At 40.8% G+C, this 19,672-nt stretch overlaps 1 protein-coding gene across 4 annotated transcripts in view; it reads right to left on the reverse strand.

Annotated features, from left to right (window-relative positions):
• Positions 1-226: 226 nt before the first annotated feature.
• The window catches only part of Jph1 (junctophilin 1), an 86,742-nt gene continuing 67,296 nt past the window's right edge, over positions 227-19,672 (reverse strand). The window contains exons 4-6 of one of the 4 annotated variants that reach the window (XM_045144220.1): positions 10,218-10,867; positions 2,694-2,789; positions 227-2,100 (exon numbers count right to left, since the gene is read on the reverse strand). In XM_045144220.1, coding sequence (XP_045000155.1) covers positions 2,709-2,789; positions 10,218-10,867 — 731 coding nt within the window. In that variant the 3' untranslated portion in view covers positions 227-2,100; positions 2,694-2,708. Of the gene's footprint in view, positions 2,534-2,693; positions 2,790-10,217; positions 10,868-19,672 lie in introns of all 4 variants that reach the window. The other 3 variants (XM_004660560.2, XM_045144221.1, XM_004660559.2) reach the window with 3 other exon arrangements.

Here is a 19,672-nt window from a genome sequence, read left to right on the forward strand (position 1 = left end):
TACAGAATAGAATTATGATCTTGGATGAGGAATTGATTTAAATAACGAAGAAACTATACATACTAATGAATTTTACTTTGCAGAATTTGAAAATTCTAGGATAAAAGATAGGTAGAAATAGTAGAATAGTATTGCCCATTTCCACTTTAACAGATTTCTCTCTTTTTTTTAAACACCGTCACCACTGACATTCCACACACCCCAGACAGTAATTTACTCACAAGGAAACACACCTCCAACTTTATTAATAACCAACTTTTTTATTAGAGCAGATACAGTTGTGAAAACTGTACATTATACATTTTGGTTTCAAGGATTATAAATAAAGGAACTCACGGGTAGGGAGTTCTTTTTCACAGCAAGAAACGTTAAATAAACAAAGTCATGTTTTATTAAGTACATTGGCAGACTTCATGTGCTGTCCAAAATGTAGGGTACAGTATAACAACCCATTAGAAAGAGCCTTCATGTAAAATACAGCTGTTCACATTTTAGAAAAATACCAACAATTTGAGCTTTGTTTTAAAAAAGCTTATAAATCATATATATATTTATAAATGGAACCAACATGCTTACTTTATAAACATATCCTTTAGTTATCTGTTACCCATTGTTTCCAAAGCATTACATGTTTTAAATAAACACTTAGTAAGATTAAATATCTTATTTTCTTAAAAAAAATCAGCTTTCCCGGCTTAAGGAGCTATGGGAGTAGGAAGAAGCGGTAAGAATGCTGAGACTGACATGAGAACTCAAACGTTTGTTCTTGGGCAAAAACATACTTCCTAAATTCAAAAGTCAAAGCAAAATGTAAAAAATAAATATACAAGTTTTAACTTTTCATTTCCTCTCTTTTTGCCTTCTTCTTTATTCCAGATTGGTCACACCTAGGATTCTCAACACATTGTACTCCTGCAAAAACACCACTGGGTTACTACCCTGCAGGTGACAATGCATGCAGTCCACACCTGTGCTAATGAGGGAATTACGTGAACTGTCTCGTCTGCATTAAAAAGCTAGCTAATAAGGTAAAAAGAATCTGATTAAACCATGCAAATTATAGACATAATTTAGGAAGCGTGCCCCCTTCACAATGGCATGTCTTCATGACACCTAAAACATACCATTCTTCTTCTGATTTCTTTTTAAATAATTACTTTATAAAGGCCATATAGTTTCTCTAAGTAAGCATGCTTCTGTGTAATAAAGGATAAATTATAAAATGGCAAAAATCAATGTGTCAAAACAAAGTACTGCAAAAGACAAGTATTTAAAATAAAATCTTTTAAATCTTTAAACTTTGGAATAAAATTACAAAAGGAGTTTGAAACACATGAAAGGCAGAATATTGAGAAGCAATGATTTAACAAAGATTTATGCTTTACCTGAATGTACTCAACAAAAATTTAAGTTGGGAAAAAAGAAAGACAAGAACAGTTATTAATAGCATCTTGCTTAACTTTTCATGGGAATTAACATGGCCACTGACAAGATTTTATTTGGTTGTAAAGTACGTCAGCCATGAAACTGAATCCTTTAAACACTGATTACTGCAATCCATGCAACATTTTGACTACATTTCTTCGGATTCTGTTGTCTTTCTGCTTTTAAACTTTAGCACCTCCAGAGTGCATAATTTGTCTCAGTAATGTTAAAGATATCTAAAATTAAATTATTAGGAAGGCATAATGTCTTCAGATTGCTATATTTTAAAGGTAGCTTCTTGTAGGTTTAGGAAGAATAAAAGACATGGGAAATGATGTACTGCGACCAAAATAAACACATATTTACTATCTTTTGTTGTTTCTTTTTCTTGCGAGCAACCTGAGTGTCTTCGTCTGGCCAGGGCTACAGGTGGAAGATTACTACACAACATATTTAAGTAAACAGCAAAAATGAGCGGAGTCGTGCATGAGCAAACTAAACGTTCTTTCCCAGAACATTCCAGGAGAAGTTAAGGCAGCAGGTCATGGCACAGGACTGCTGAGTGACGCTGCTACCTATTTCTTCTAATGAGATAGGAGTGAATGTTGGAACCACGGCCACAGCAACACAATCCTCCGACTGCATTCCTCGGGTAGTCGTTTCCCCAGCTCCCTACTAAAAACGTCAGATGGTAAAATAGTAAGGCAGCTGTTGACTTCCATCAAAAAAAAAAAAAAAAAAAAAAAAAAAAATTGCAGGTCCATACATTTCCAGTTTAGTCACACTCTGCTAGGACAGATGGAGGAGCCAATGCCAAGAACGTCGCCGGATGGGGCTGCTTCAGCAGATTTTAAAAAAGAATTATTATTAAGTTTTGCTCTCCAACATGGCTGTATGCTTCAGCTCCCAGAGGACCCCAAAGCCACCAAGCATTCCTGGGGGAACTGAACAGCTCCTCTGGCTGAATTTTCCAAGTTTCATCTCTCTTGCGATCCCATCCTAATTCCAAGCCTCCTTGCCTGTGTGAGTCTGACTGGGGATGCCGTTTAAAGGGCTGAGGACACCACGGCAGAACTGTGGGCTAACACCACTAGTTGACATGACTTCACTGAAGGGTCAAAAAGTTATAGCATTAAGTAACTATGTTGAATCACATTCAGGCATAGCCAAAATTAAAGGACAATATGTCATTATTAAAAAAATATAAATCTGAACAATGAGAAAAGAATGTTACTGTAATTTTGTAGAGAAATTAAGGCTATTCTTACCTTTCCTAATTCCAATCAAGTTAAAAAGTGAACAAAAAGAATGGCCAAGCCGATGTTCAGCAGCATGACTAGGACGATCATGACCGAATTAGGGCCCTGGAAGGGAAACAGAACAAGGCAAGCATAAAATTTCCACGTAAGAATGGACGCATTATGAAAGCACATTACCAGAACCAATTACCAGAAGTGCAAGCACACCAGTGTTGCTGAAGGAACCACAGCATGACTAATGACAGCAGATCTAAAACGTGTAAACTGGCCTGGCAAGATGGCTTAGCCGTTAAGGTGCTTGTGTGTGACGATTAAAGATCCAGGTTTGATTTTCCAGTACTGACCTAAGCTAGATGCAAAGTGGCACACGCATCTGGAGTTCATTTGCAGTGGCTGGAGGCCCTGGTGAACCCATTCTCTTCCTTTCACTCTAATAAGTAAATTAATTAAATAAATAAATTTAAAAGGTGTGAACTAAAAACAGCAATACTATTGGAGTTGGAGTTGGAGTCATTGCTAAACTTCACTTAAAAATGAATCTGAATTAGGTTAAACATGATTTCAGTAATAACTCACCTCATACACCTCACATAGTGAACGTCCTGGACTGGGACAAATCATCTTAAGGGGCTGAGAGCTAGTGAGAATTAGACATGCGTTTGGTATTAGCGTATCATTCCAAAAAGGAAGAGCTGCGTTCTCATCAATCAGTTAGAAAGACAGAGTAAAACCAAGGACCAGGAAGTCTCCAAATGAAAATGTAGGAAAATACTTATGAGGTTTTCTAAACTCTTGCTTTTTTCTGGGATTCTCTTTGGATGGTTCCTACCCTCTCCTTTAAGTAGAAACTGCAAGTGGGAACTTGAATACTTTCTGAAGTTGTTTTAACAAGTCTAACTTTTCTTTTCTTTAATAATAGACAATTACAGAAATCAAACTATATTTAACAAAAAGTAGAACCCTATTTTGATAAATATCTCTATCATGATTCCCAGATAGCCCAAGGTCATCAGCTTTTACTTGCTTAAACCAAGCTCCTATGACCCATCTGTTCAGGTCTGGTCCCTGGAGTGCATTATTAGAAGGATTTAGTAGGATTTTCTTTATTATTCATTATTACTATTTTAATTACTTTATAACTATACTATTTACTATTAAATATGGGCATTTACTCTTAAAGTAGTGTCTAAGTCTTAAATAGTAGTGTTCCAAATTGGCCTGATAAGGTATGTAAATCAATTGTTCTTAACTGCATGCACAGGGAAGCAGTTCTATTCTATTTGGCTATCAAATAAGGTTATGTTGAAAGAATGTCACAGAGGTTTCAAATGTGCTTTCTTTGGTGACAGGGTTAAACAGTAAGGAGGCTGAGCTGCCTTCGGTCAAGTTTCATCCTTCAGGCTGAAGCCTGGGTCACCCATCACTGACTGAAGGCCATCTCTTCCAGGCAGAGGTTATAGCTCCCTGGTGGAAGTCAGGGTGCCCTGTTTTTTTTTTTTTTTTTTTTCTGAAACAACATGTCACATTTTATTGCCATCTATTGTTGAACTGCCACTTTCCCACCTGGACCCTGAGCTCCACAGAAGGAAAGGTCTTGTCTTCCTGGACCCTACTGTGCACCCAGTGCCTGACACCCACATCAGGCAGCCAGTATTTAAAGAGAGCACACCCCCCTCCAGGATTTCTTCAGGCACTAGGGGTGTGGTTGTTGAAAAACAAAACAGATCAAATCAGTGTGTTAAAGAACAAATGAACCATTAATACACAGGCGGGGGGGCATAAAAACAGGTGGCCTTTTGAGAGAGGGGACTATTAGCAACAAATCCCCTATTTCTTAAACGCCAAGTAGATGGGAGCAAAATGGGTTTTTATAACACCAGGCAGCAGGCTAAGCCTTTCTAAGTGGATTACCATTTAGTTTTTGTTTATTTTTCACATGTGATTTATTCATTCCATTTTAGAGAACTTCAAGAAGGTAAGCCTATTAGAATATTTATGAATTATTCATAATTACTTGTGAATCAAGGCTCCTCAGTCTGTTTGAACGAATCTGAGCCAGACTGTTTACCTGGGCACTCTAGGTGATTTTCTTTCTATTCCTGCTAAAGCCACAGGTCTTAGTTTAAAAATAATTTCCTATGAAGTTCTTTACAATGACATTTTCACTTACATCTTATCATTCCCAGAGAGACATCAAATCTTGATAAGTCCCAACTGCTTTTTAATTTATATGAGAGACAGAAGGAGGCGGGGAGGGGGGGGGAGAATGGGCATGTCAGGGCCTCTAGTTATGGCAAATGAACTCCAGACGCATGTGCCACCTTGTGCATATGGCTTTACGTGGGTACTGGGGAACAGAACCCGGGATCTTTGGCTTTGCAGGCAAGCTCCCTAACCATCTCTCCAGCTTCCAACTGTTTTTTTTTTTTTTTAAGTATTTTATTTATTTGAGAGAGAGAGAGAGGGAGGGAGGGAGGGAGGGAGGGAGGGAGGGAGGGAGGGAGAGGGGCAGATAGCAAGAGAGAGAATGGACGTGCCAGAGCCTCTAGCCCTGCAAATGAACTCCAGATGCATGCACCACCTTGTGCAACTGGCTTACGTGGTTCCTGGAGAATTGAACCTAGGTTCTCTTGCTTTGCAGGCAAGCACCTTAACCGCTAAGCCATTTCTCCAGCCTCTCAAGTGCTTTAAAGAATTTATTATTCTTATTATTTATTCAGTATTCTTTTTAAAAAGTTTAGTTATTATTGTTAACAATATGGTTTTTTTTTTTTTTTTTTTTTTTTTGGTTTTTCAAAGTAGGGTTTCAGTGTAGCCCAGGCTGACCTGGAATTCACTCTGTAGTCTCAGGGTGGCGTGGCCTTGAATTTACGGCAATCCTCCTACCTCTGCCTCCTGGGTGCTGGGATTAAAGGCGTGTGCCACCACACCTGGCTTGTTAACAATATGTTTTGTATGGATGCATCATGTGTTGGTACCCTCTTTCCCTCTTTTCCCTCATCCTTGCCCCCATTCCACTGAGGCCTCTCCTCAGTGGAGTTGCAGGCATTCTCTATGGGGGAGGTAGCTCATGTCCCACCTACTTTATTGTTATTATTGGGCTTTAGTTTTTGAGAGAGAGAGAGAGAGAGGGAGGGAGAGGGAGAGAGTGGGCATGCCAGGACTTTCAGCCTGCTGTGAATGAACTCCAGACGAGTGCGCTCCATAGTACGTATGTATGACCATTGCTTGCTTGCATCACTGCATGTCTGGCTATGTGGGACTTGGAGATTTGAACATGAGTTCTTAGGCTTCACAGGCAAGTGTTTTAAGTGCTAAGCCATCTCTCAAGCCCATAACTTCTTTTTTATAAAAGGAGAGTTTGTACATGAAATTAATGAGTAAGCCATGCATAACGGCTCATGCTTGCAATCCCAGCACTCAGGGTGTTGAGGCAGGAGGACTGCTGTGAGTTCCAGGCCAGGCTGGTCTATAGAGTGAGACTCTATCTTAAAAAGAAAGAAAAAGTAGGTGAATTCTGATTTAAGTAACCCTTTAATTAGGGCTGACTTGGGACATAAACTCTTAGGATTCAAAATATTAGAGACTACTTTTTCAATCTAGGCTGGTTCACCCCTTCTTAGGCAACCTGGTGGTCCCTTTCTCCCAGGAGGTCATGATCTTAGTGCGGACATCTAGTGGTCACAGTGCACTACAGCCCAGAGCCCAGACTCATGTGGTACTCCTGCTTCAGACTCCTGAGTAGCTGAGATGACAGGAACATGCTGCTATGCCCAGCTAGAGACCAGTTTTCAATATCACATCTCAGCACAGATCATAAAGACATGCTATTACCACTATGTGCTTTGATTAGATTTTGTTCATAAGTATGTAAACAACTAGGGACTACTTTAACTCTTTTGAGCCAGTACACAGAACTCATAATTCTCAAAGACCATCTAGTGACATGATCAACAGGGCAAGGACACTGGGTCAGAACAACACAGTGAAGGTCTTAAATGGACCCAGAGAAAAATCACACAATGCCTTGGAGGCCAACTTCAACAGTTCAAAGTAGGCTGGGCATGGAGCTCACTGGTAAGATGCTTGCTTAGCATGCACAAAGCCTTGGGTTCTAGCCTCAGCAAAAGGAAAAAATAAACTTAAACTGTGCCTCAGTCATTAACTCCCATTTTACAAACCCTATAAGGTATCCATGAATTTATATATACTCTCTTGAATTATTTGAATTTACAAACCCTCTAAGGTGTCCATGAATTTATATATACTCTCTTGGACTAGTAATAGTCAGAATTTGTAGATTGTTTTGGGTTGAGTTTAGCAGCTTATTGTCTGTCTTCAAGGTCTGGCTATGTCTCATTTTACTCGTAATCTGGAGTCAGTGAGTAATGCTTGATCCAGTATTAAAAGCACACCGAATCCACATCTATTTATCCTGTACATACTCTAATATGCATGCATATTTATCCTCCCAGTGGAGCTCCACTTATGCAGTTATTTTTAAAGATGATTCAGTGAAGATGAGAGTAAACCAGCAATGAGAGTGCAAACACTAACCAGGTGAAATATAACAATCTGGAATACTCTGTTTAGGTGGCAGATATTAAGCTGTGACCTCTGTGATCTTCAGATACCTAGGCAGGCTACAGGGTGAAAGGCTTTAAGGTGAAGTCCCATAAATATGACTGTGGTGGCCAGCGGTGGCTTAAAATAGCAAAATAAAAAAAACACTCAGTTTTGCTTTCCCAGACTGACTGGGACAGGTGTGATGCAGGGAGCTGTGGCAGGCAGTGTCCTGATCAGAAGAAACTTCCGGGTGGTTAGGAAAATAAGGTAGGTCAAGATATGAAAAAGCATCCTAGCTCAAGAGGTTATTTTTTTCATCAACAGATAATAGTTCATTTAAAATTGTGAACAATGTTCTGCTCAAAGATTATTAGAGTTTATGTCAAATCTAACTTCTCAAAAATGTAGGCAAAGAAGTAGTACTAAAATTTTATATTAATGGCAAAGTTTGATTTCATGGATTTGTTCAGTCAGTGATGCTTAGATTTATGCAAATTCAAAACAGGATCAGGTAATCTTAACACAAACTTAGAAGCTGACCACAGTAATGTCTGAGAAAACAAGTGCTGTCAAGTTTCAGAATGGGTTGAGAGTTCTAGCTGGAGGACCCTGCATTTGTCCACTTAGTAATAAGGCCTGGAATATGGTCCTTGTGGCTTCTATCATATGTGCTGTTTAGAAGCCCTACAAAAATTTCACAGAGAATGTGGGCTTATGAGAGGAAGTCTACATACAGATACTGCTTCTCAAGAAGGCTGTAATCCCTAAAGGAAACTTGCTCTCAATTTGCTCTAAGTATAAGCCTGTGGCCTCCAGGATTTTCTTTATTTATTGGAGATCAAGATCCAGGTTGATCCTGAGGATGAATCACATGCATTGAAGCATTTACAAACTATTTATGCTTCAACGATTACACAGTCTAACACAATAGTTGTGTCTTTTGAGCACCTGCTCTGCCCTGCACTGCACCATATTAAGAATGTCCTAAGAGTTTCCTGGCTGCCCACAAAGCACTCTGGATGCTTCCATATGGTTTTCTCTCAACTGCCTGCTTTAGTTTGGAGGTTTCTATGATTTTTTAAATTGTTCACTATAAACTTCTGACTTGTACAATACCTTTGGCTCTCAGAACTATAGGTAAAACACTATTGTTTCCAAGGTCATTTACTGACCACCCTTACGATGATGACCTGTCCCTTCCTAACAGGGGGAGAGGACAGTCATTTGGAGTGAAAGACAGCTATCTGTTCCCGGCAGGAAGACAGCATTTACACTTAGAGGGTCGAATCAATCCTGGCTTCCGGGTCCTCTCAGCACCACACACAGAGGCAGCCTGAGCTCAAAGGGGCTGTGGAGCTGCTGGGGCGAGGGAAACCCAGATATGGTGGGGGCCGGAAGCACTCCAAGTGCCAGAGAATTCAGAACAGAAGGAAAGCAATTTTTTTACTTAATAGGGAGGCTGTGAGTTTATAGTTCACAAAATGCACCTATAGCAGTTTTAGAGAAAGGTTTATAGGTAAGAACACTTTTTCCCTTATCAAAGACTCAGGGGCGGGACACTGGGACACACATTCTCAATGTGGAGTTCAGGAAGTCAACCTAAGGGTGGCACACTGACAGGTATATGGCCTTGCATTGTTCACATTTCCCCACAGTCAAGCAAACGGATAATGCCCATACATGAAGCCTTACTTATCATGGATAGACATGATGAATGTCTGATGCGAAGTGATTACTGCATGTAACAAATTCAGTAGTGATAACATAATATGGCTTAACTGGTATATCAGTGCTTAAACGTTCTTAAAACGAATCTAAGTACTCAAGAGTCTTGTCAGTGTTAGTCTGTTTGGAAATCCAGTTACCTCCACAGAAGCCGACTCTTAGGAAGTTATTAGTCTAGTTCAGCTGGTTGATTTATATTTAGATGAAAACACTGAGACCTTGAGGAAAAGGAACTAGTATATTTTAGACATTAGGAAAGGAAATACATACATTTTAAACATAAGGTAGCTTAAAAGTTAAATTTCAATTGTTTAATTCTGAGAAGTATGAACAAACAAAAATATGCAACTATGGGCTATTCTATAACCTTGCTAGCCTGCATTCCGGTTCCAGTCATTACACACATCACTAGTACTACCTATCAAGTGAGATGTCATGTTCCATACCCCGTCCAAAATTGTACACGACCAAGTCGATGGGTCCATTTTTTCAAAATTACAACTTAAAAAATTCTGTAAAATTCAGATTGTGCCAATTCCACTGAACTTGATAAAGTGCTAATTCATATATTATTTAATGACTAAATCTCATGTAAAGGAACATGCAGACAGCAACAACACAGCACATTCTGCCCAATAAACTTACATGTTCAAGACTTATCAATAGTAATGGATAATGAAAAAGTGAAATTCTGGGAGCATTCATATATCCTAAGATGAGTTATATATGGTCATTAAACTGTTGAACCTTTTCTCATTTGGAAAGATAAATGTTCTTGCTGCAAAATTTTTCTCATTAAGCAAAATCCAGGCTAAATATTTATGAGAAGATTTCACAATGGCTCCAAGTGATGTACTTTTGTATTAGGATGCCGACTGATGCTGGGGTCAAAAGAAGTTTCATAACCTGTTCTTGCCAAAGCTCTGAGAACTGCCTATGGGCACTGGCTGTTTCCCTTCCAGCCACAGGGCACATTACCAAGCAGTTCGCCAAACAGCACCAATAAAGGCTTGCTACTTACTATGGGACGTGGTTCTAGGCTGGCCATGTCCTACCTTCCTGAATTATGTCCAAGTGGGGGGGTCTAAGGATTCCTGCTCAGAAGCTCTTTACTGTCTCAAGCTACAAGTGTGTTCTGATCTAGTCTAAAAACCCAGTTCACCAAGGAAGGACCTTTGTCACTTAGCCACCTCATGCTGTTTCCCAAACAAACCCAAGGGAAGAAAAGAAGGCGAGACTTACTGAATTGGCTTCTTTTTCCAAAGAAGGGCATGAATCATTGCTTGCTGGGTTCTTTGGTATAGCAAGTTCAGACTTCTTGGCTTTTGGCTCAGCTTTGCTGTCTTTGGCAACTGGTTTTGTCACAGATTTAGGGGGACTCCACTTGTTAGGGGAAGGCCTGTGTACCAGTGCAGAGGAAGAGTGGCTGGCTCCAACGTTGTCCTCCCCATCTACTGGGGGATGCTGGGGGGCATTCAGTTTCACATAGTAGCCGTGATACTGAGAATGTAGTTCCCCATTACTGGGGTTGGGGACGTGGTGGCGGCCAGAGTACTTGGACTGGGGCATGGATGCTCCTATCTCCTTCGAGGGAGCCTTTGACATCAAGGGCTTGTTGACAACAGCTGTCACCTGCTCATCGGCCATGCTCCTTTTATCTTGACCGAGTCTTGCCCCTGAGCTGGGGTTTTGTTTCTTCATGGGCTTTGGGGAGGACGGCGGGGAAGAGTGGCTCTGTTTGGGACTCCCCTCAGGAGACCTGGGGGGTGTCGTGCCTTTGCGATAAAAGTGAGGAGATTCCTTTGGCGTTGGTGGCTTCTCTGGTGCCTTTTCTTCTGGGTTTTCTTTAACATCTACACCTTCCTGAAATCTCTGTTTGATGTAATCAGGACCTAAAAAAAAGTAAGAGGAATAAAAAGAAAAAAGTGATAAAAATAAGATATGAAGATTTGTATGCTATATGTCTCTACAATCTTGCTAAATTACATTGAACTTTTGTAGCCCTTTATTAAGCATAGGTACATTTTATTTGCCAGGAAAGGGATTATTTATTACTGACAATGTGCTTTTAAGATAAAACCTACCATTACTTACACTATATTGACATCCATAAGAGATAAAAATTCTAACTTCTCTAATAATTACATTGTGTTTTGCTTATAAAATGTGGAGGCCATCGCTTTTTGGCCTTTTGGCTAAGATCAAGTGGAGAATGTGGAGGTGAAATTTATGATGGTAGAAAAAACATAACCAATCTGTTTACCCAATTTATGTAGTTTGATTGAAATGCAAAAGGAGGGCTGGAGAGGTGGCTCAGCAGTTAAGGTACTTTCTTGCAAAGCCTTATGTCCTAGATTCAATTCCCCAGTACCCACATAAAGCCAAATGCACAAGTTGGTGCATGTGTCTGGAGTTCATCTGCAGCATCAAAAAGTCCTGGTATGCCATTACCTTCTCTCTCCTTGCAAATACAATAATAAAAATATTGTCTAAAAAAGAAATGCAAAAGGTATGCACTTATGAATAGAAATAAATTGATTCCTGACTGGTCAAAAGTTTAACAAAGTGCTATACTGTCTAAGGAAACTCTGTTGATACACATTTGTAATAACACTAAAGCTTTCTAGTGAGGAAAAACTTCTCCAGGTTAGACTTCTTATGAAGAATTACTTCCCCGATGCCCATTCACAGCTGTGACAAGCAGGGGTGTGCCAGAAGCGTTCAAGATAAGGCACTGTCTTTGGCTCTGTACTCTCAAGATTTCTATTTAATTTTTTAATAATATTATCCATTTATAAGGAGAGAGCAAGAGAGTTAATATGAAAATGATTGAGGAATGGGTATACCTGGGCCTCTTGCCACTGCAACCAACTCCAGATGCATGTGCCACTTTCAGCATCTGACTTTACAGGTACTGGGGAATTGAACCCCAGGCTATCAGGCTTGGCAAGCAAGTGCCTTTTCACTGCTGAGCCATTTCTTTAGCTCCTATTTAATTTTTATGTACTTCAGATCATTTCTAACACCTATGTTTTAATCAACAGAAATTTTAAAAAGAACTTTTTATAAAAGTTACCCTGCTACATTATTTTATGAGGTGTGCAACATAAGGAAACAAGAGTGTGCATGACATGATAGCACAGGCTGAGAGCTTACAGATGCCAGTGGTCCAGAGAGGGGCAGCCTGGGGCTAAGACAGCTCTAGAAGTTGGTGCCCTCATTCTCTTGTGTGTTAGCTCTCAGCTCTTCCCCATAATCATGTCACATGTTATTCCACCCACCAGCCACTGTATGCTTGTATGTATGTATGTATGTAAAAGTGAGTATGGATGAGAATAGGCATGCCAGGGCCTCTTGCCACTGTAAACCAACTCCAAATACATGTGTCCCTTTGTGCATCTGGCTTTATGTTGGCTTTATGTGGGGAATTTAACCTGGGATGGCAGGCTTTGCAAGTAAGTGCTTTCTAACTGCTGAGCCATCTTCCCAGATCCCTCGTCGGCCACTTTTTCTCTTGGGAGGTAAAGTCCAGGCTACACCCAGCACAGTTGGCCACTTTTCTATAAACGGGTGGGAGTTGATACACCTCTCAAGTTCACAGGAAAGAAATCATCCCCACCAGTTTGCTCTGGTTAGCGCCACACACTGCATCTTCTTCACTCCCCTTCCTGCCTCCACCCTCACCCTCACCCAAGTACAGATCAACTTTCACTGTTAAAAGTGCATGCTGTACATTTACACTTTTAGTTATTCTTCCTGTGGTGGCCAGAGTAGTCAGTTATTGCAATTCAGTTGCTATTTGTTCTCTAAGCCATTCTTCCCTTGAAATGTAAAAATCTCACCCCAGTCATAGGAAGAGAGTGTTAGTGTTCCCATTTTATTAATGCAAAAACAGTTAAGGCAGCTGAAAAAAGCAAAATCCATATAGCTCCTGGTATCTTTTAGGATAAAACATAGTGTGGCATATAAAGTAATGTTTGAAAGCTTGAAATGAGACTTCCTCAGAAGATATCCATACAGTTCTGCCTGGAGCCCAGAAACACCATTTCTAGCCTCCAGAAGATAAGTGGAATTACAGTTGTCCAAACCAGTCCAGACTGCTTGTCACCAACTAAGATTTCTTTTCTGAATTTGGTAAGCTAACCCTTTAAAAAAATTTTTTGTCATTTCTTTTTTCTTCCTTTGGTTTTCTGAGGTAGGGTCTCACTCTTTAGGCCAGGCTGACCTGGAATTCACTCTGTAGTCTCAGAGTGACCTTGAACTCACAGCTATCCTCCTACCTCTACGTCCTGAGTGCTGGGATTAAAGGTGGGCACCACCATGCCTGGCTTAAATTGTCATTTTCTTTTAATTCTCCAGTTCTTTTAAAAGAAGGACATGAATTCCTGGCCCAGTGAAAGGCAGCTCACTAAAGAACAGGAGTGACTGTAGTCATGCATAAAAGGTGCCATGTTTCTGAGTTTGCCCAGCACCGTGTGCTAGACAGAGTGCCCAGGCAAGAGGAAGCGCCATGAACACAGGACATTGTGTCCCCATCAGAAGCCTCCTCTCTGCTTTCTTGAGCTGATTTCTTCTGCTGCTGAGCACTAAGCCCAGAGCCTCAAGCTCCACCACTGAGTCCCAGCCTCAGCCCAAGCCATCCTTTTGAAGGTCTAAAAAGTTATTTGCACCTGCCCTTCACAGAGAAGCCCCTGATAATACCACTGCAGATTTTTTTTTTGTCATAACCCTCTCCTTGTCTGTGATCTATGCTCTAAGTGAGCCTGACTCAAGTGTGTTCTTATTACATGCCATCCCTCATCTCTTTATTCAAAGTGTCATTAAAGTTCTTTTCTTTGTGTTTTACAGTTGTTCAATTACTCAATGTGACCACCTATGTAGAGTAGTGAATGTACCATGCTAGGTTAATGAAAGTGGTCAAGACTTCTGCAGCCAATAGTGTTTGAATTTAAGCCTCTAATATTGAACAAATTATACAAATGACTATTTGTGACATCAATTCAACAGTGAGTGCAAAATGTATGTTTACAAAACACTTGCCAATGTCTATCTCAAATGAAAGTATCGTCAAAGCTAACTTCTCTTAGGTTAGATACACAGACAGCAGAGCGGGAGAACAATAGTAATAATAATAGAATAATAATAATGCTGGCAAATGCTAGCGACACATTCTGAAAATCAGAAGGAAACACTGAAGAGCCACTAAACTTTGAAAAGTAAGGTTGTCAAAAAGCCTGTGCCTTTCATTTTGGAATGTAAGACAGTGACAGTGCACTATAGATCAAGGACTTATCTTGGTGACCTTCGGTCCCACCTACACTGACGGAAGAAAACATTTGAATGGACATGGGAGTTCTCAGATGGATCCCAGCAAAGTGATACTCCCTGCCAGGGTAAGACCAGTAACACTGAGAACTACAAGAGGCTATTTATTGTGAAGAAATGGTCTATTCAAGTACTACTGGCTATGTTCAAAATCTATTGAGTTCAAAGAAATTACTAGAATGGTGGAAATACATTTGGCATCTTTTTTTTTTTTTTTTTTTTTGTTTGGTTTTTCAAGGTAAGGTCTCACTCGAGCCCAGGCTAACCTGGAATTCACTATGTAGTATCAGGGTGGCCTTGAACTCACGGCAATCCTCCTACCACTGCCTCCCAAGTGCTGGGATTAAAGGCATGTGCCATCACACCCAGCTTGGCATCAATTTAAAAAAATTTTTTTTTGCTTATTTATTTGAGAGCAACAGACACAGACAGAAAGAGAGGGGGGGAGGGAGAGAGGGAGAGAAGGAGAGAGAGAGAAAGAGAAAGAGAGAATGGGTGTGCCAGGGCTTCCAGGCACTGCAAATGAACTCCAGACGCATGCGCCCCCTTGTGCATCCGGCTAATGTGGGTCCTGGGGAACTGAGCCTTGAACCAGGGTCCTTAGGCTTCACAGGCAAGCGCTTAACTGCTAAGCCATCTCTCCAGCCCTTGGCATCAATTTTTAAATGAAAGGAATGTCTAACTTTATTCAACATTAGAAAGTAACTGATTAAAGAAAATGTAAATGTCCCACACAGTGGCTCCTATACAGACAAATACCCCAGAGAGTTCAATTTACTCAAAAGTATGAATCAAATCCTAGAAATCGGAATGCTTAGCAAATGTTCAAGATGATTCTAACATACCTAGGTACAAATGTTAGAAAGCATACAAAAATTAGCTATGTTGAACAGATCTAGGCCTCATGCCAGTCTTATGTAGCTACACCCAGTGGAAAATGGTTCCAAGAGTGGCTATTCTGTGACCAGATAATGAGGATAGATAGCAGAGTTTTGAGGATAGTCAGATTAAATGCATTTTAAACAAGACAGCCAATGTAATGCAGAGGACAGAAGTTTTCCTGGACTGGTCTTCTCTCGGAAGGCACACACATACTGAGCCTGCTACCTGTGGTACATAGTAATGTGCGTCACAGTGTGTAACACTGCACAATGCCAGTGACATAAAATTGATGAGTTGTGGCAGCTCATCAACTGGACTAGCCAGAATCTTGCCAGGCAAGAGAGTTGTGGCAGTCAGTATTTCAGAGTCATGTCATAGGTCATGTCCATGAATCCTAAGAGGTTTTCAGCCCCTGGGGATTCACACTGGGAAGAAGTCTTATGCAAATCGCTTGTGTTACTATGCTCCCAGGCAATATAAAATAAATTAGCATGCCATCTACCAACACTGAAAGGTAAGTTGTCACCGTTGGCACAGAGGCTCTGAACAGACAATGGCAGATGGTGGCAGCAGGGAATCCAGTTTGAACTTCTAAGGTGAGCCTTGCTAGCCTTGCTATGGGCAGAAGGCACACCATGACCATTCCCCCAAACAAATATTTACAGAGAAAATGCCCATACCACAGGCTTTGTAGCAGTGGCAGGAATCAGTAAATAAAAATCGATCATTTTCTCTACCTGCCAATCAGGGAAAGAGAACTAGATTGAAAAATTCTGAAGAGATGAAATAACCAGGAGCAGAACCTGTGGTATGTGTGTTTGTATGGGTATAAATATGTGTTTCATGTGGTATGTATGAGCACGTGTGTGTTTGTATGCATGCACATGTGGGCACCTGTGTACCCTAACATGCACGTGGAGGTCAGAGGACAGTCCTCGCCTTCCACCTTGTTTCAGACAAGGCCTTTCTTGTTGGCTGCTGTGAATGCCAGACTAGCTAGTCCGTGAGCTATGGCATTCTCTTCCTTCACTTCCGATTGCCACAGATCACTGAGATTACACACGTGTGTGGTACTGTTAGCCACGGAGCCATCTCTTCAGCCTTGAGCAGGACTTTTGTGTTCCTTTGAAAAGAATGTTACTTTCCTATAGGACTTTACAGCCCTATCTGTAATGGTTCCACAATGTCTGCAACAACAGCACCATCACACAGAAAGTCAGCTATGGATATTCAATCCTATACTCTGAACTTGGCTGGCATTGAATACACATGTGTGAAACTGAATCTATGGGGGTAAGTGGTAATAATAACCAGCAAACTCATGAATCATCACTTTCACATCTACTAGGGGATTATTCAATTTCCCTTTTTAAATGAAAAAACTGAATTCAGAATCTTAGGTTTGGAATGGGAGCGCAGAAGTCTTCTATTCCTGGATGCTTCCTTTTACTCAACTAAAAATAGTATACATTAATGACAAGCACAGGAATTTATGTAATGAAGAATCCTTTGATAGCTTTGGACCTCTAACTCATCAGAAATGCAAGCTTGGTAACACTCAGTAACCAAAAGGCTCCATGTTCGCAGTAGTCACTGTGCGGTGAGCGAACACATCCATGTCTCAGCACAGGAAGACAAAGCATGTTGAGGGTGTTGCTAGGGAAGCAGGCTGGCAGTCTTCCAAGAGGGCTCAAAGTAATAAATTCATCACATTCCAGGGCAGTGTTTCAATTTCTTTAACCCATGCCCAGACTCACTGATAAATGCAAAAAACATTATTCTGACCCTAATTCTCTAATCCCTTGTACTTCTTTTTCAGCATCTTCAAAAGCCTAGAAACCAGATTTACTAGCACACAGAGGTAAAGCCATTGCCTGTGGGGAGATTTCCATGTACCACACAGATGGGAATGGTCAATTCATTAGCTCCCATAGGCACATAGGCCAGACTTGCTCTGATACCAACAATACACACTGTCTCTGTGTACAGACCTCTATGGGTTACTGGTGAATGTAGAGGCAGGACAAGGAACTTGAGGTAAATTAACAACGTGATGGTATCAAGCTGAGGTAGCCTGATGTGCCCATTTCAGAATGACCTTGCCAACAGAGCCATACGCCACTGGCTACAATTCCCTGCAACCTGCCCTGTAGCAACACCCTTGCCAATGTGGCTGTAGTAGTCCAAGTTCTGGCTCAGGCTTCTCTGGACAGGATCTGGATGGGCATGCCAACTTGTGCCTCTGTGACTCACTTTTCTTCTATACTGCCTACAGTGACCAATTCTTTCTTCTAGTGTTTCATCCACACAATTGTGCTACTAGGAGCTCCTGCAGTCCCTAAGGCTGTGCTACCACTGAGGATCACTTGACTGATCCCTGCAAGATCTTGGCATATTTTCAAGGTGAACTCTCAGAGGGCAAAGTTCTTAACAGTCAAGCCACTGTCCCCTCACAGTGACTGTAGCTTACTTTTCTCTATGCCATTAACTATATACACGCACCTATTTCTATGCATTCCATGATTAGAACTTAACCTTTTGGGAACTTCATATATCCGCATTTTTAACTGACCTATAGAATAACAGACTTGTGAGCTAAAGCCCTAGGATTCAACTGATTTAATTATGTGAAAATACTGCAGCTCTGGAAAACAGGCACTTAACCATGAAAGTGTTCAGAATGTAAGTTATAACAGATATCTTCCTTCCTAGGGCTAAGGCTCAGCCCTTATTACCATTATCAGAGATGTGTAAAGTACTTGAGCAGGCTGTCTAAGAAGTTCTTGAAAGCCCTTTTAGTGAACATCTATCTGATTGGATCATCCTGTACATGCAGTGTGGAAAACATGAGTTATTTTCCCCTGAGAAGATCTGTCACACCCAGTACAGAAAAGGCCTTCTATACAGTTGCTGACAGAAGTGCTGGCCATGGGTCAAAGGGAGCTTTCTCCTCAGCTCTGGTCTCAAAGAGGCTCTCTGTCATCTCATGCTACTAGGATATATTCATTACCAATGAGCAACTTACTTATATGAAGCTGCTAGAGCTAAGAAAGGGTGGAATTACATTTTCCCACAATATTTCTTTCCCCTCACATGTTTTTCTGCCATCAAAGGCTTTTAAAGCCATTCAGTCCAGGAAACTTAGATGACTCTCTGTATCATGCACCTCTGGGTAACACCTAATGAAAGCCTAAAGGGATCCCACTCTCTAATAAAATTAACAATGGAACCAAGAATTAGCATCTGTAGAAACAAGAGTAAGCTTGTCTGCTTGTGAATCAATTCAAGCTTACTGACTCCTGGCTGTCCAGCTTCTCTAAATGACAGCAGCACCGGGAGCACAGGACGAGCCCCTTGGCTTACTAGGTACTTTCCATAGATCTCACACCCTGGAATGGCTCATTCATCAAGGTACATAGATATTTGGGAAGAATGAGTTCATTTTAGATGATTATTCACTGCAAAAAATAACTGCAAAAGGTCCCTTTCCTCACAAAACATATGCATACATTAAGCCATTTAAATCTACTCAAAGGCTTAAATAAGATGCGCAGGAAAGAACATGCTATGTTTTCCCTGGCTTGCCCACTCTGGCCTTGGTCTCTTGGGGAAGTCACTCTGCCAAGACACCTATATTTTAGCAATCTGGTTGGGGGCCACTGGAGCTTTGCTCCTATAGAAATGAGCTATTCCGAACCTGGTTCTTTACTGGATTCTGTCTTTGTAGGAAACAACAACAACCACCCAAACTCTCAAAATCAGGTCATTTTCTAGTACTGTGTTATTACAGCCCAGTTTCTAGTGTTCCCGTAGCTCTGGCCATTCTGTTCACTTTGCCTAACCTTGCGTAGTAGGACTCCAGAATGCCCTGTGGTTCCAATGCATCATCCTTAGTGAAATAGACAACACACTCAACACTTAACACTACATAGGATGCTAGGCGAGGGGCAGGGGCTAGTAATACTACATAACTGATTTATAAAGAAACATGGAAAAAACCCTTACCAAAAAATAGAATTTTTTTTTGTATTTTCACCTGGAAATCTGTTGCTATCTGGAAGCAATTACTAGAAACATATTTATAAAACAAAGGAGAAACATAAATAGTGGTTATAGGAGGCAGGTATGGTGTGACAAGCCTATAACCCCAGCACATGGGAGGCTGTAGCAGTAGGACCAGAAGTTCAAGGCCAATCTGAGTTACACAGGAAGAACCTGTCTCACAAAAACATAACATAACACAACACAACAAAATAGGCTACAGCTATTTTTAAAAGAGCATTATGGGCTAGAGAGACAGCTTAGCAGTTAAGGCACTTACCTGCAAAGCCTAAGGATCCAGGTTCAATGCCACAGTACCCATGTAAGTCAGATGTACAAGGTGGCACATGCATTTGGAGTTCATTTGCAGTGGCTGAAGGCCTGGCATGCCCATTCTCTCTCTTTCTGCTGCCCTTCCCTCTCCATCAAATAAATAAATAAATAAATAA

This window comes from Jaculus jaculus, chromosome 2 (assembly GCF_020740685.1).
Source record: "Jaculus jaculus isolate mJacJac1 chromosome 2, mJacJac1.mat.Y.cur, whole genome shotgun sequence".
Taxonomy (NCBI): domain Eukaryota; kingdom Metazoa; phylum Chordata; class Mammalia; order Rodentia; family Dipodidae; genus Jaculus; species Jaculus jaculus.